General features: G+C 33.3%; 2 protein-coding genes across 2 annotated transcripts; one reads left to right on the top strand and one right to left on the bottom strand.

Moving 5' to 3' along the window:
• The first annotated feature begins 2,403 nt into the window (after positions 1-2,403).
• Positions 2,404-3,573, top strand: LOC141693315 (uncharacterized). Its single transcript, XM_074498377.1, has 2 exons — positions 2,404-2,496; positions 2,621-3,573. The coding sequence occupies exons 1-2, from the start codon at positions 2,446-2,448 to the stop codon at positions 3,305-3,307; spliced, it is 738 nt and encodes a 245-aa protein (XP_074354478.1). The 5' UTR covers positions 2,404-2,445; the 3' UTR covers positions 3,308-3,573.
• Positions 3,574-4,368: 795 nt separating this feature from the next.
• LOC141689050 (DNA ligase 1-like) lies at positions 4,369-16,944 on the bottom strand. The gene is made up of 17 exons (XM_074493219.1): positions 16,128-16,944; positions 15,587-15,703; positions 15,120-15,221; positions 14,911-15,027; positions 13,521-13,751; positions 12,994-13,088; positions 12,169-12,256; positions 11,047-11,178; positions 10,308-10,420; positions 8,645-8,746; positions 8,520-8,581; positions 8,233-8,304; positions 7,815-7,888; positions 7,669-7,734; positions 5,919-5,996; positions 5,631-5,708; positions 4,369-5,523 (listed from the first exon to the last, which is right to left on the bottom strand). The coding sequence occupies exons 1-17, from the start codon at positions 16,917-16,919 to the stop codon at positions 5,455-5,457; spliced, it is 2,388 nt and encodes a 795-aa protein (XP_074349320.1). The 5' UTR covers positions 16,920-16,944; the 3' UTR covers positions 4,369-5,454.
• Between the last annotated feature and the right edge of the window lie 614 nt (positions 16,945-17,558).

The following is a 17,558-nucleotide window of genomic DNA, read 5'->3' on the forward strand; positions in this document are numbered from 1 at the left end:
TTCAAAACAAATACATAATAACATTTTATGTCGACGAGAATGATCAAACTTTAACGGTGTTGGAAGAACCGCCTTTATCACCCTTATCGTTGTCTTTCTTTTTCTTCGACTTTTCCGCCTTCGCTTTAGCTTCATTTTCTTTTTTTTTCTTGCGCTCAAGCGCCATTTGAATACGGCGGAGAGCTATTTCCATGTCTTCTTCTCCTTCGGGCCCGTCGTAAGCCACACCATCTATAATTACCTTATTATTGTCAGAATCGTAGTAGAAAACCATTTTTCGGAAATTAGAGAAGATAATGTTGAAGAGAAAATGTAGAATGAAAATAGAGAAAAAAATGTTGAAAAAAATGAGATGAGGCAGGACTATTTATAGGTGAAAATCTGAATTTTAAAATTCACAAAATTAAATTTGGCACAAAAAAAATTTTGCTGAAAAAATTTCATTTGACTGTTGAAATTGCCGCAATGAAGCATTGCGGCGTGTCCAAACTGCCGCATTGTTTCATTGCGGTGTGTCGGTCAAGCTCCTGCTCTGTTGACCAGTCAATTCAACTGCCGCATTGTTTCATTGTGGTGTGTCGGTCAAGCTTCTGCTCTATTGACCAGTCAATTCTTATTAATATTGGCACAAAAATAAGTTTTGCACAAAAAATAAGTTTAACTGTTGATAAATTTTTTAAACTAAAATAACTCAATTCACTAAAAAGTATAAAATTAATAATATTATTTTTTAAACTAAAATTATTCATACGATAATTTAAAGAAAAAGTACAGAAAAAATTAAATTGATAAATTTATTATTAAAATTGATAATATTTTAAAATATTACTACTACTTATATTTAATGTTAACATATTTTAAAAAATTAATTACTGTTGAACATTAATATTATTTTTATACTTATATAAATAAGTTAAATATTAGAATAAGCTAAAGAGAGGGACAGTTTGGACATTAAAAACTGGGAGTTTTACCCAACAATGAAACATTGCGGAGTGCGCAATGTTTCCTGTGCATGGAAACATCCCGCAATGATTCATTGCGGAAGTAAGACCCGCATTGAAACATTGCTTCCCCCCGCAATGTTTCATTGCTGTGCGTTGGCTGGCTGTTCCCCCCAACCCATGTTGGCTCCTGATTATTTCCCATAGCCTATATAACATTTTAATGTAGACTTTATATCTAGCACCATGGGGTAGAGTTGTTCACGAACCGATTCAGACCGAGTTTTGATCGAGCCAATTTGAACTTTACTTATTTTTTGACGAATCAAGTCGAGTCGAACTTTTTAACGAACAAAAAATTGTGTTCGAGTTCGAACTCGTTAACTAACAAGCTGAACACGAGATTTTATCAAATACAACTGTGTCGAATCGAACTGAGCCAAACACGAGCCGAGCACGAGCTTTCTTCATCAAAACGAGCTGAGACAAGCCGAGTTGAAGCGAAAATATTCTGGTCAAACCACTAGTTGACTGTTAAAATAACAAACCAAATATATTTATTTTTTTTCTAATATTTTTATCATATCAGTAACATATATATATTAACATTCGTACGACAGGATCATTCATAAACATTTTTAAAAAAATCGAAACATTAATACGAGATTAAACACTAGTTAGAGGTACCGTTCAAACAATTGTTTGATTGTTAAAATAACAAAAAATAATATATATTTTTTCGTAACATTTTGTCTTATCACTAAATATATAAATCTTGACATATGTACGGTTGGATCATTTATATATATTTTTAAAAAAACTGAAACATCAATATAGAACTGAACAGAAGTACCGGTCAAACTCTGGTTAACTGTTAAAACTTAAAATAGAAAATCAAATATATTTATTTTTTCTAAAACTTTTATTATATTACTCAAATATATAGATTCTGACATCCATACGGTTGATCATTCATAAATACTTTTAAAAAAATCTAAACACCAATCTGAAAATAAATACTAGTTACAAGTAGTTGTCAAATCACTTGTTAATTATTAAAATATCAAATTAAATAAATTTATTTTTATCTGCAATTTTTTCAAATTACTAACATACATATTTTGACATTCATATAGTTTAATAATTGAGAAATATTTATGAAAGTCTAAATAAAATTTATAATAATCAAATATATAAAAATTAAAATATTTTTTTTTTAATTTTTTTTTTAAGCAGAACCGAGCTGAGCTCGAGTCGAGCTCGAACCGAACATGCCAAAAACTCGGTTCGAACTCGTTTTGTTAACAAATAAATTTTTGTGTTCGAATTCAATCCCAAACTCTTAACGAGCCTAGTTCGAACTTGTTCACGAAAAAGTTTTACCAACCTCTACCCGGGGTGTTGTTTCTTTAATATATACCGCTAAAATGCATCTTGTCAGCTAATGCTACTACAGAATTATTCCAAACGCTCTCTTTCTTTTAACATCCCCTGCAAGAAAATGGAACAACAAAGTCCATTTCTTAATTGGCCATATTTTTTCCATGAAAAGGTCAGATTTTCTGGGTGTACCTGCTGTTTACTAGTTTGTGAATTATGCAGAATGTTCCAACCTTTCTGTTTTTACAATCTTTTTTTTTTAGTTTCATTGTTAATTCTGGTTGAAATTTGTGCAGACAATGGAGGAACTATCACAATCACTTTCAGTGACAACTATGGAGCTAGAAACTACAAGGGTTAGAGCTGAAGAGGAGATGAAATTAAGAGATGATCAGTTACTTGAACTCACAGAGATATTGGAACAGACTATTAGAGACAGAGATGAAATTCAAGAAACATGTCAACAACTCTTATTTGACAAACTGCTACTCCAACATCAGCAGCAGCAACAAATGCAGCTACAACACTTTCATAACAAAAATCAAAGAGCTCCACACTCCGGAATCTCGAGCATCCAAGATGATCCATGGAATGGTAATCTCTCTTCATCAGACTGTGAAGAAAGCATTATTTCTTCGTCAAGTCAAGAAAAAGATCACGATTTTCTCTTACCATTAGTCATAGATAAAGCATTGCCTGAAAATGGGAAATTTTTGCAAGCTGTAATGAAAGCGGGGCCATTGCTGAATACACTTCTTCTAGCAGGACCTCTACCAAATTGGCAACATCCGCCGCCACCCCTTGACAATTATCAGATTCCACCACCACTAATCGTACCGCAGCCGTTACTACCACCTCAACATCTGCATCATCAAGACTCTTGTATGGATGTTATCACTCTCGACAACATTAACAAGTTTGTTGGAAATAACAAAAAAAGAGGCTTTAGTGAAGTCATTAGTTCATTCACAGAAACTAGGTGACTTTGTGGCAAAGGACTAAACTCTATAGGAGTAATATCTTTCAATCTTTGCAATATATTCATGGAGTACTGATGAGGGTAAAAGAGGAAGTTGGATCTTTTCTAAGGCTTCCCTTTTTCTTACTACTAGTGGTTATTACTAGGAAATTTTCTTTGTTATCAAATCTCTGTGTTTTCCTAGTATGATTAATGTAATCAGGTGATGGTAAACAATAGTAATACATGCATTCATGCAGTACTGATTTACAGTATTCAAATAACATACAGGAAATTTGTTGTCCTCGTCTATTCGGTACAAGTAATGTTATCGAATATGTTTGGTTTGGTTTGGTTCGGTTGATTAGTAAAATAACTAACCGTTAATCTATATTATACGTGCATGAACATGTGTGTCTTTGAGGCATAACATGATGAAATTTTAAGAGGTATCCTCGTTGGGTGCAAGAGTCACGACCCACAAATCCGAATCAAGATTTGATACAAATATAATAGCTATGTTTTGATTATTACATATTACTGTGATTTGATATCTGCTATGATTTCACATTTCTCTATCATCTTTTCCTTTTCTCTGTTTAGCCCCACGCTTGTAGAGTTACTGTCGGTATAGCCTTCTTTAATTCACATTTCAATTTTACATCAACATTCTTTTCTCACAAAAGCCAAGCAAACATGTTACAAAGTGTTGAAAAAGAAAAAAAGAAGGTGAGTTGCAGATATATGTCCACACCATTGCATATATTAAACTACCAAATACACCCTTCTAAATTTACACTATAACCCTAGGTTACCTTGACTTAGTACCTAACCTGTTTATTACTGCCAAGCAATTAATTATTTTTTTCAGTCAAATTTCGATCAGTTCAACTGCAAAAAATAAAGCATGACAGTTAATTTGGGATAGAGAGGGTAGTTTTCGTAGTTCCAATTTCGTAGTTCCAACTTTACATAAAGTTATTTAGCAAAAAAAAAAAAAAAAAAAAAACTTTACATAAAGTTTATAATTAATCTTCCAGCATTTGCTAGCAACATTACATATTAAGAAGTAAATCCATCTTTTTTCACAAACCACAGACTGTGTACAGTTCTCTTGATCACAAGTTTCCGATTGATTATATGGGCCAAAGAACTGGCAGCATTATATGACTTGTGTCAATATACTGGTCCACACAGCAATGCCAACAAAATATCAGTAGGAATTTTCCATGCCTGTATCACATTGCCTTGACTCAAACTCGAATCTAAAAATCTTTACCAGAAACAACCCAATAAGTTTCAATGCCAGTATCACGGTGGCTCGACTGGAAGTCACGTGTACCAACAAACTTCACCGAGAAACGCACGTATAAAACAGCCCTAACTTCACATTTTCCACAGTAGAGAAGGACATCATGGACTTTCTTAGGCTTAAGGTCACATTTTTAAGTAATATGCACGTGCTCTTCTTGTGGGGAAGATGATGTTATCCCCCAAACATAACTTATGTGCTTAGAATGTATAATGTCTACTACAGTTGTACGAAATCAAGATTAAGCAAATTAAGGTTTCAAGAGGAGTGAGAATAGTATATACACAAAATGATCGATACTGATATATATCAGGCAACGTAAAAAATTACATTAAATTGAGACAGATCATGTTATAAAAATTAGGAACAGTTGCATACTTACAGGCTACAGCACATAAAAGAATAAAAATTATAATGGTAAAATTAGTTCAGTAGCTTGTATTTGGATATTATGCATAGCTTGTATTTTGATATTATGCATTAACTTCCAACTGACTTATTGGGTTCGACACTTTTGACAATCTTGGGGTTTAACTGAGCACTGGACCATCAATTTTGCAAAACTACATATACATAACATTAAAAAAACAAGGAATCTTGATTTTCCTTAATAATCTGACCTAGTTTTTTTCTTTTTTGAATAATAGGCTTATATGCCTTACAAAGTGAGTATATGTTCTAACAAATCTCGAGAGTGAGCGAGAATCGAACCCAGTACGTGGGACGATAAGAGATAAGCCTATACCACTTAAAAAACAAGGTAATTCAACCAGACATGAAGTTTTATGACCAACTGACGTGTTGATAATGTTTTATTAAAAAATTCCTTGAGATATGATACCGGAAAGGGATTTGCTTCTTCACTCATCTTCACTATTGTCTTCAATGTCTATTTTAGTGTGATTCTGAGCATTATACATGTCAGCTACCTACATACAGACAAAGGAGTAGAACCAAAGCACAATATTATAACATTATACCCTATCCAATCAAAGCACATGAAAACAGTAGTAAATTGAGAAACAGAAAATCTCACCATATCTGATGATGAAGCTTGTTCAGGAGTCTTATCTTCTCTGACACGAACCAGGCGTGGAAATCTGAGAGAAATTCCCTTTTGCCAAGAATATGAGAGAGGAAAGAAATATTTGCATAAGTATGCACCATTTATATTATCAAAAGGGGGCTGATAAATAAATAAGATTACAATGAACAAAAATTAGGAACTAAACAATAAAACTTCCAAGGTTTAGTTTTAAACAACAGAGTACAAACCTGCAATTTTCATAAAATTAAAAAACACTACCAGATTAAAGTAACTAACCTTTCCAGAATCCACAATACCAGTTGCAGCACAATAAACTGGACTAATTGTCAAATCCGATGCTTTCACCTCCCAGACCTGCAAGGTAACACTTAAATGATGTGTGCAGTGATGACAGAAATATTAACAAATTTTATAAAAGTTGCAATCTTCATAAATGTTGAGGATTAAAAATTTAAAATGCACAAGGATGGAGTATTGGAGTGCCATGCCACACAGAGCATCAAGGCAAGGGTAATATGTTGAACTTGGCTAAAATTTAGTAAACCGTCTTCTACTAAGTGATGAATTATTATTTCCACCAAAAATTGAAGCAAATCTCTTATATTCAATAACTAATAGAAAATCCACAAACATAATTCTTTTTATTCTATTCAAACTTTTTCAATTGACTTCAAATCAATTCTCAGCACTCCCTCATAATTCAAAGTTCTTAAAAGAATTTATGAAGCACTTCTGTTCAATTATCTGCACTTCTCATCATTTCCATTTTTTTCGTTGATGTATTTCTCACTAACATGTACTCTTTGGAATTATTTTGAAGTGGTTCCTATACTTTTCATATCCTCATAAACATCTTTCGTGTCTGTGTCAAGAGATAGATTACCACCTAGAGAACCTCCAATAGTAATACAATCGGAATCACCTTTTTTTCCATTCATCAACCCACAATACCATGTTGATTTATTTTATTTTATTTGCAAAAAAAAAAGTTCAGCATAATAAACCATCAGTACAGAACTTGAATGGCTTCATATATGATTTAATGTTTGTGATATGCAACTATAGAGGGCTAGTGCAAAAGAAAAATCATTTTTACTTGGAGAGAAACTCGTATTGAAATAAAAATTATGTCACAAGTATGGCCATGTTTTTACTAGGTAATCTCAAGTCTGTATAAATGTTGATTTCGTTGATCAACTTATAATGAAACCTTTAGTATAATTAAGTTGATTAGTGTATTGGTTACGAGTGGCTAGCCACTTTTCCTAAACAGAATTGATTTGTTGGAACTGAAGTGGCTTTTGTATAACAAATTTCAGTCATTAGGTATTGGTTTGCAACTGAAGACAATACTGCAGCAAAGTTCACTGATCAAATATGATCTCACGGTAGTTAAGATACACAATGCGTAATCATTAACATATATTGAGAGTGTAAAGAGCCTTTATGAGGTATTTGGGTGCATATGTGTGCTCTCCATATGCTTGAAACATACTATTATGTGATATTTTCAGGCACATTTCAGACATAAATCAATATTACATCGGTCTCATATGTCAATATATATCAATATCCATGTCAAAAGAAGTATATCAGTATACAGGACCTAATAAGCAATCTAGGTACTTTTACCAAAACAACATTTTTCGATTGAGAATCCACATCTATACACTACACACGAAGAACCAAAACTAGAGAGAAGGACCAATAACCATGGAAAGAGAACTTGATATGCAAGAACAAGGGTGAGAGATTCTAGAGGTGTTATGTTTATTGTACGAGAATGGTCATATGACACATAATAAATTAATTGTTCAATGCCTTTGTTATTAAACTCAATGCATACCAATTAACCGAGTAGCACATCTTATTATCATATGATTGAATAACAGGATGAATGGTATTTTTCTTCAGAAAGATAAAGGAAAGTAATGTAACAGGATGAACTAATAACCACACACAGGCACGCACACAGAGAGAATAACAAACCAAATATATGAACCAAAATAAAAGGTGACATAATCACCTCAGTTGCTTCAAACCATACATCTGGTACATCTGGTTTTTTCCCATCGGAATAGCAGTAGTAGGACTATAAAAGACATGTATGTTGGTCATTCAACTATTTGCATAAAAAGGAGGCAGCCTCAATACAATAGAAATGACTTTAACCTTTGGCGTTGGAATCACTTTAGAACTGAGAGTGGTATATTTCTGCTCAAGCCATTTATCTGTTAATCCAGTGCCTAATAATAATTACAAAACAATCAAGTCAACACTGATGTTTTTGTTGTAACAAAATCAATTCAACCATACAAATAACTCCATTAATTGGATCTATCCATCCGCAATGCAAATCTGCTAAACTATGGATTTCTATTAGGCTTAATGTTCAAAAGGGCAATTAACAAAAAATTGAATTCTCTTCCTTAAGTAGACAAGGGTCTTAATACTTGACCACTGGACAGCCTTTGCAAATTCCACAAAGTTAAAATACTTGCAAACTTTTCATACATTTATCTTGGGAGATCGAAACTTTAAAATCACTGCATATGTTAGTATATGTAAAAAAGATAATAAAATTCCTCACCAAGTTTACAAATGGTTTGAAATACTTCTTTATTGCTATCATAACAAGCAAGCAGAAAAGCGCCATATACACCTACAAGGATACAATTTATATATTGTAGTCAGTTCAACAGAGCTTTAGTTATGTCAAGCCACCAAGGAAGCCCCCTCCAATCCCCATAAGTAGCATTAATAACAGTTAAGTTGCATAGACTATTAACTGAACATGTAAATAGAGGAATCGTCCGTTTCATAATTAAATGACATTTAGGTATGTAACCGATATATATAGATTTTATGTCTGATTACCAGTTCGATTTCCCCGGCCATGAAAAGCAGCTATAGGTACCAGATCAAGTGAATCGCCAAAACTGCAAAACATAATCATTAAGCTTTATATATTAAAAAAAAAAGTAAAAATCATTATCATTAACCTTTCCATGTAATCTTTCTTCAGTTTCAGCCAGTTATTTGACCGCTTAGAAGGTTCATATGTAGCATCTTCACTTAAAGTTTTGATGATTAATCCCTCGCAGCTGCAAATAATAAGTGAAGCCGGTAAATATCAAATAAAATATAGGCACAACGTCAGAAAACATGTTCTACAACTACAAGAACGGTAAAGAATTATATATATACCCCACCCTCAGAAAGAGATACTGAGGAAAGAGCAAGTATAATAGGGAAGAGTAGAAATCGTTGGAATGAAACAATTTGCAAAACACTATTTTTTAGTTGCAGCATTCTCCTGTGAAGGGAGGTTCAGATGGGTATGGATCATGGGCAACTCTATCCTCTCATTTTACAATCAGCAAAACTATTTGCGCTTGTCCATAATATAATGCAGTGCACACATTCACCATTATGTCCTGCACAAACACCTGACCTTGAACAAGATTACAAGAACGTTAATTAATCGAACATTCCACAGTATGTTTGTGTGGATGTGTTTCCTCTCTGCCCGAACTCCATACATTGTCTTAGTTTGTCAAAAGGAGAAAGGAGAAGCACAGAAATTCTCAATCACCCTTGTTGATGGTTTTAGACCCAAAACTACAGTCCTTCCGGTTTTAGTTTATTTATTTTTTAGGGGGGGGGGGGGGGGGGTTAATAGTACAAAAGAAATTACATGAAGAACAAAAGAAAGCATCGGGTCAAGTTTAGTTAGCAAACAGGCTATAACATCTAAAAATGATTAATCCATTTCTTACTTGAATTATTACCTAGAGTTTTTAGGAGGTTTTGTAGCTAGTGTCACATTCTTTGTTCACTTTATGTACACAGATTAAAACTCTTGAATTTGAAATGAAATTATCAGTGAAGAGAATTTCAATTTGCAATATTTATTGAGATTGAAGACTAATTGTGTAAAAGTAGGACTCATCAAGATAGAAGTTCCTAACAAGAGATTCTATCCATGACCTGGACATGAATTAGCATCTGAAAGTAGGAACAGTAACTTTACTTTTTAAGTTTCCCTGGAGAGAGAGTATGATCTGAAGGTTTACGAAATAATCTTCTCGAGAACATGATTCACAGAGGTAACCCTCATTTTTAAGAAATTTGTTAAAGATCTGACTTGTTGCTAAGCTTTGTAGACTATCTGGGCACTTACTAAGTAATTATGTGGAACTCTAGTAATTTCCGAGTTATCTGGGCAATAACTGAATGTGCAAAAATATCCAAAATTATAATGTATGAATATTCAACCTAACAGATTATGAAGTTGGAAAATTATATAATGGAATGCCTTTTTTTTAGTAAAAGATGTATCCATATATAGTGCAGATTTGCATACTTTATTTAGTGGGAAAAAGAAAATACTCTTCCTTGTAATCACTTTGCAGTTATTTGTAAAATATATTTAACGAGGCACTATTAAACACAAACCTGAAATCAATATTGTACTTATTGATCAATAGTACGCTTGAACAAATTTTACTCTCTTTTTACTTTATACTAAATGCATTTAAGTTTATATTGGAGTGCCATAATTAGTAAATGGTAACATGCACTAGGAAAGAAAAGTTAAAATTATCATTTCTTTAACTGATATCATAACCTTCTATTAAAAAACAAAAGGTACTATACAAGTACCTGGCATCAACAGCGTTTTCAAGGAACGTCTGTATTTCCTCAAGATCAGACGATGTCATTGCTTTAGCAAATTGAAAATATCCAGATTCTTCTTTAAAAGAGTCATAGAGATGCTGCAAGATCTTAAAGTACTTAATACAGATACATTTCATATTTAAATATGATAACAGTTCATAAATATCAACTTCATGCAAAAAAATTAATTCTTAAAACTCCGACGTCTTCAGGAAAACAAACTATTTGCTTCATGGAATGAAAACAAGATCTGGAATTATCTCACTTTCCATGGGGGAATGTTTAAGACTGGTCTGAAATTAGATTTTATAATACAGAGTGACTGGATGCTAGTTTTGGAACACTCTCGGACAAATAAAGTTATGGAAAAACCTTGACCAAAATCTATCAAAAAGGCATATTCTCCTACTGATTATACTTGAGGTCTCCTAAAATTATATATGTATCTTCCTTTACCATAGTAAGTGAACCTTATTTTCGCAGATCTCCCCAAACTCAACTGTGCTACCATATTTCATGACATCTTCGTCTTGACATGAAAACCAAAAGAATATAGTGAGGGACCATAGGAACCTATAGAAAACCTAGAATATAGAGGACTAGTCATTTACGACCAACTCAGCTTATATTTATGTGTATATATCATAAATTATTTCAATAGAAGATACAGGCTCATCATGATACCAATACCTACAGCAGAAAGTATAAAATTGGGCCAACTTACTTCCTTGCGAACAATAAGCTGCTCTTGTAAAAGGGTCTGACCATTCAAATACAACATATCAAAAGCATAAATGCAAACTTCAACTTTGATGTCGCTTATCATTACATTTTTACGAGCACGTGAGCTTAAAACCTGCCACAAAAAAATAGAAATGGTGGAAACACTTACATTATTTGACCAGGTGGAGCGGTTGAAAAGGAGACACGGAAAAAAATAGAGCACACAACAATTGTAGAAAAATTGTTTTGCTAAATGTCGACAAGTTAAAGAATCGATATTAGTTAGCCATGTACCCCGAGTCCCGACAACCCGCTAAGTAATCTTAAGATAGTAATTTTAAGGAATTTTTTCTATTTTCAGGTAAATTTGGCCTCTGTCTGTACCAATATCATTTTTCTCTGGAAATTTTATACATTTTGAAAGATTGTAACAGGGACAAAATCCTCTAGTTGAAAAAAAAATGTTGATATACCTAAGAGCCTAAGAAGAATTAAAAAAAAAAGATTACCAATGGACAAAAAAAATTTATAGGTTTAACGAGCCATGGACTAATGTCTACTATTGGGCATCCTTAATTTTTTATTACTTAGAACAATGTTGTAATGTTGTCAAACATTGAACGGTATACAGGTCCTTGGGATCTGAAAACCTAACAAGTTCTTTAATATACTTATGGTGTTCTTTTTACCCAAGATTTGAGGGTTGTGAATTATCAAATAATCATATCCATGGAAATGAGAACATTCGAGCCATGATAATTTTTTTCAACTATATGCTTCGGGATTGTCCCAATGTACCAATTAAAACCATGGTCACGAACCTTCTCTATATTTTCTATTCCCTCCCAAAAATAATATCGTTTTTAAAGTTTTTAGTTTCCAAAATTTTAAAACGAACTTAAACTTCTAAATAAAGATTACAACACTTTTTGGTGTGTTTTTCTCAACTTTGGTTATTCCATCTTACGTCGCTCATACCGACACATCTGAAGTAACCAAGTTCCCGTATTTCTATAGAAACCTATTATATTTCTAGACCCACTTATTTAGTCCCAACTAGTCTAGAAAAGATTCTAGATAAACACAACTGATCTGAATTAATTTGATATTTTATTAACGCTACCTGGAAAGGTAAGATTTTCTTTTTCTCGCGGTCATACGCGACAAATTCACAATCCAGAACAAATGATGAAACAGATGACTTCTTCAGCCTGCAAATTATAAAAGAGATTACCCCTGAAAATATGACACACATATGTATGGATGTTATGGCCTGTGACAGCACAACTATGTCTATAATACTAATAGAGAAAATTGTGTATATTGAACATAGTCCTTGAAGAATAGTGTGGCCTTGTAAAGTGATATATATGTTGTAGAGAACTTGAAGATGAGAGAAACTAAAACAAGACACAATATCTTCTGTTGCAAAACATGAATAAACAAGAAAATACAAATGTTGGAAAGGTGATTATATACCTTATGTAATGATAGAAAACAATCATAAACCAACTCTTCCCAGTATGAAATCACAAAACCCATCCACAACTTCAATGGAAGTTAGTGAAAAAGTATATGGCTTTTTGACCAGCCAACTACATAGAGGCATCTACAGAGGCATGTATATACAAAAGAATGGGTTAATATTGTCAAGCTTTGACAAATCTCACTCTCTTTATCTGTCGTGTGTGTGTGTGTGAAAGAAAGGTAACATACTTATAAGTTATAAGGCCACACTTGTAAGGTAATTACATACAGGAAAAGAAAGGTCGACTCCAACACCCAGACTAATATACTATCCACGGTAAGACACACTACATGACATGCATGCTTGTTAATATGTTACTTAAAAAATCTTGAAATATGACAACATAGCAAACTAACATAATGAGATAGTCTCGCAAACATCTACATGATAAAAATCAATATGAATGGATTGGGACCATACCTTGAAATAGCAGCAACAACATCTGGAAACTTGCTGGTGTTTCTTTCAGCGCTTCGACTGTATATCTCAACTGAACCGTTTTCCATATAGTGTATCTACAAGGAATATTGGATCTACTTATTGCACCAACATAAGTATATAATTATTAAAATAAACAAAAACAATACAAAGACAAATGTTTGCGCAGACTCTTGTAAGTTGTAACTACTGCAGGATCTGTGACACACATGCAAACTTCTGTTTGGAACTTGGGGTTTGGAGCCCATGTCAGACACTTTATGATTCTAATTGAAGAAAACAAGGAGTTCAAAATAATACATTATTTATGGGTCATCCAAAGTTACAATAGCACTTCCGTCTAACTTTCTGAGGAAAAGTAAGGATAATGTGATTGCATAACTATCTTAGATTAGTAGCAATACTACCACCAAACTCCGAGCTTGGAAACCTCGGGCCAGTAACCATGCCGAACACTTCACACATACCTTAAAACCAGAAAAACAAATTTCATCCAAAATAGTTAATACCTGAGCACGTTCACCATCATACTTGTATTCACATGTAAACTTCAAATTTTGAAACTTGTCGAAAATCTCTGACACTCTTTTAGTAGGTTTTGCTAGCATAGGCCCAACAGGAATCCCAGGTGAAAAGTTGCACGTCTTTCGAAGATTCCATACTCCATCAGTAAGGATGGCATGGACAAGTTTATCATAGACAGGAATCACAGAGTAAACTTGTTTTACAATATTTGCTGCCTGAAGACCAATAACAACAGAGCATAGTGGTAAAGACATGCAAACAAGACCTGGTTTTAAGCTTTCATTAAAGGAATTTAAATGAAATTCTACATGAAACTAAAAACTTCTTTATTTGTTACTGAGGACATCTAGCAAATATATCTACAACATGAAAACAAATAAAAGGGCGTTCAGGACAATTAGGACTCAATGGTAAGCCAACAAATGTTGATTGCCTAACAAAAAAGTTCATATATCCAATGTTCAGGGGCCAGTTACACAGTTAAAAGTTCAACTTAAGAGACTCTGTTAAAAATAAAAAATGTGCCTATAAAAAGAAAGTACGAATTTATTATAATAAACATATCAAGCAAGGAACTAAGCTTAGCTAAAAGTAAAGAAGTCTCTTATACAATTAAGGACTTCTGCCTCTGAGCCTGCACAAACCCCAACTTCAACGAGAGTCTCACTCAGATTGTTAGTTTGGTTTTACTCAGAATCAAGCTTGTTATAAGCTTAGCTGCTAAATTACGCATGAACACCGTCTGAATTTTATTTTTTAGCAACAGGCCCAACATTCATTTGAATACTTAGAGTCTAAGACATTTAAACCATTCCAGGTTACACTTGTCTGCCTTTGGGTGTGCACAGACCATATTTGGTTAATCTTTCTATCATAATAAAAGAAAACTAGAACTAATGCTCAAAGTCAATTTTCATTTCAGAATGTAGCTCCTTCTGGTCTTCAACTCCCAATCCCCCTCTCCATGGGCTTAAACTACTGACATAAATATGGAGCATGTACAAATCACTTCAAGTCTTGAAATGATTAGACATCCTTTTATATCAGATATAATTTATGATTAGCTGCATTTAATGAGTAACAGAATAACAATTAATAACTACAAACATCATGCATCTGTAGTCTGTACTAACATAAGATTACTAAAAGAGGCACATGTTTTGACAAAGATCCATGTTGATTAATAATAATAAGCAATGATATAATTGAGAGCTACTAAACATGTTTTCACCTAGATAGTGATTGTCATTAGATATACTGGAGGGAGCTTGTTCGAAGCAAAACGAGTTTAAAATTTTAACAAAAATAATAGCGGTTGCAGCTTGTAATAACAAATACAGAAATTATCACAATACACAAGGACATATAGAACACCTCTTCTAGAGGAGAATCTCTATGCGTAGGAGGTGAGGAATGTAATTCACTATAATAAGCAGCATGACCTAGGGCAGCCAATAGAGTTTGCTCTGCCAACCCAATCCGTAATTTAGTCTGTATACATGAATTGTAAACAATTAAACATATGGGGAATGGAGGGAATAGTGACCATAATATTCTGAATCTCAATTTGGATTCATATCTACCTGGAGTAGGCGGATTAAATATTTAGGCTCACACTCGGTGGCAGCAACAAGAAGTGCCTTAATATGATTCTTTTTCTTCTCTTGACTATCCTTGCCAGATTCCTGATAATATTTTCAAAAGCATAAGCAAATTAGAGATTACTTACTCGTAGATCTGATTCTTTTCTAAAAGCATATTAGTACACTAGCTGACACTCCAGCCCAAGCATCATTAGAATTACTAAGTCACTGTGTAAAAGATGCGCATTAAAGTAAATTCATATATTGGCTGAAGATGATGAAGAAAAATTTATAATTTAAGAAGTTTATTTAATTTAGAGTAGTAATTGACTAATTGATAAACTGATCCCTAAACTGATGTGCATAAGATCGCTGCAAAGTCAAAAGCCTAAAAGATGACATAATGAACATTCGAGTCAAACATGAGCTGTTGTCTAGATCTAAAAGCAAAGGTGAATTTAGATCACCTTAGCAATGAGCCGAAATGTATTAAAGACCTTGTTCACAGTTAATGCCTCAGGTTTACGCATCAACGACTGTGACGAACGACTGGCTTTTGCAACAAGTCCCAAGTCTCCGAGCTCCTACAGTTGAATAATGTAACAGATAAATCACTTATTGCCGCTTGGGAATAGGAGCTTAGCAAAACAAATATTTGAAAATGTAACTTTCAGCTGATTATTAGAAAATAAGAAAGGTGTTGAAACTTGTACTAAACATGCAGGAAAATGCTTTAAAAGAATTCACCCTATACGCGAACAAATATCAACATAAACAATTTTAAAAAGTAATGTAGTGTACAACATGCAATGACCATACGTTGCACAAGTAACTATGGAACACAGTCTCAATAAAATGCGTATGTACATTGTAACTTAATTATTGTGCTCTAAATGAATACAATATTTGTTTTATTAATATTACATTTTCCAAAGGGAAACAAATTGTAAAATTACAATATAAGCTCTTAATAGAAACAAGTCTGAGTAAGTACAATATTCGCATTACTTCGTATTGCTTCTTAATCTGAGCTTCTTGACATCCACAAGCTTCAGCTAGCGCTTTAATAATACTTGCATCCCCAATCCCAAGCTCCACACCCTCATGAGCAGGTGCAAGCTTATTAGCCAAAAGATAAACAACCCGAACCAACTCATCCGGAGACGTATCCATCACAGTCCTCAACATATTACACACAATTTCCGTGATCACATTCCGACCCGACTCAATTTCAATAGCATCAAACACTCTAGCAATAAACGAAAACGGCACATTCGCTCCGTTCCTCCAAAACGCAGCTTTTTTGGGATCAAAATTCACACCCTTTTTCTTCAATTCTGCAATACTTTCATCCAACGTAATCAAACCAGGTTTCTTAATATCCAAACTAATTATTACCTTTTCTTGTTCAGGCCCATTTGGAAAAACTTGAGTATTCTCACTCGGGATACGATTTTCGACATTTTCTCGTTGGGACATTTTATCAAACAGGTAGCGGGCATTATCTAAAGTGGAGTTCTGTAGGATTTTAGAGGTGTTAGAATCATGGGTTTTGCGTTTTTTGGTTGGGGAAGAGAGAGAATGGGGTTTATTCTTTGCGGCAGCTCGGGCATTGTACATGAGAGTATCGAAAGCGGAAGGAGGAGGAGAGTTGGACATGGCGGTTTCAGATTTGTTGGGGTTGAAGGTATAAGGTGTTGGAGAGAAACTGAAATTGTTTGGGAGTTGATACCGGGAAGAGAGGGGCACGTTTAAGAGACCTGCACTTTTTAAAATACAGTTCACACTCAAAATTCGCATTTGATACCCGAATTCCAGGCTAGGCCCGGGGCCGGATTCGGATTAGATCCTACTAATTTCATATTCAAATACTATTATTTATGGATCATTTGTTAAATCTGAATAATAATTTCTGAATGATAAAATTAATATTTTTAAAATTTAATAATATTAAATTTATTTACTTCATAATATTATTATGTTATAGTACTGTATGTACTTATTTTTTTAATTATTTATCTTAAACTAAATTTAGGTAATTCTTATAAAACTTTGTAAATTTCACAATAATATTTTATTAATTAATATTAAATTTATTTAATAAAAATATATTATTAACTACATCCTCATCTAAGTTATGTAAATTATAAAATATAATAAATTAAATAAATGAAGTTAAAAAGAATTATAATAAACTGTATAATAAAATTGATTTCCACCTAAGGTAGAAAGTGGAGATGCCCAATAAGGTGGGGAGTGAGGTGAAACTGTTGAGAAATGGGTAAAAAAAATTGGAATGACCGGTCCAGAAGTCGTCCGTAAAGAATGTGAATCGTCCTTTAGAATAAATGTTTAAAACAAACATTCTGAACAAGGAAAAATGACTGGTACGGTTCAGTTAGACTGATTCACCCGCAAATAAATGGAGCCTACTTTGGA

Source organism: Apium graveolens, chromosome 10 (assembly GCF_009905375.1).
Source record: "Apium graveolens cultivar Ventura chromosome 10, ASM990537v1, whole genome shotgun sequence".
Taxonomy (NCBI): domain Eukaryota; kingdom Viridiplantae; phylum Streptophyta; class Magnoliopsida; order Apiales; family Apiaceae; genus Apium; species Apium graveolens.

Coding starts and splice junctions, on each gene's coding strand:
- LOC141693315 (XM_074498377.1), top strand. CDS start 2,446: ATGGAACAACAAAGTCCATTTCTTAATTGGCCATATTTTTTCCATGAA. Junction 2,497..2,620: donor CATATTTTTTCCATGAAAAG/GTCAGATTTTCT, acceptor AAATTTGTGCAG/ACAATGGAGGAACTATCACA.
- LOC141689050 (XM_074493219.1), bottom strand. CDS start 16,919: ATGCGAATTTTGAGTGTGAACTGTATTTTAAAAAGTGCAGGTCTCTTA. Junction 12,257..12,993: donor GTTGTTGCTGCTATTTCAAG/GTATGGTCCCAA, acceptor TATAATTTGCAG/GCTGAAGAAGTCATCTGTTT. Junction 7,735..7,814: donor AAGTGATTCCAACGCCAAAG/GTTAAAGTCATT, acceptor TGTCTTTTATAG/TCCTACTACTGCTATTCCGA.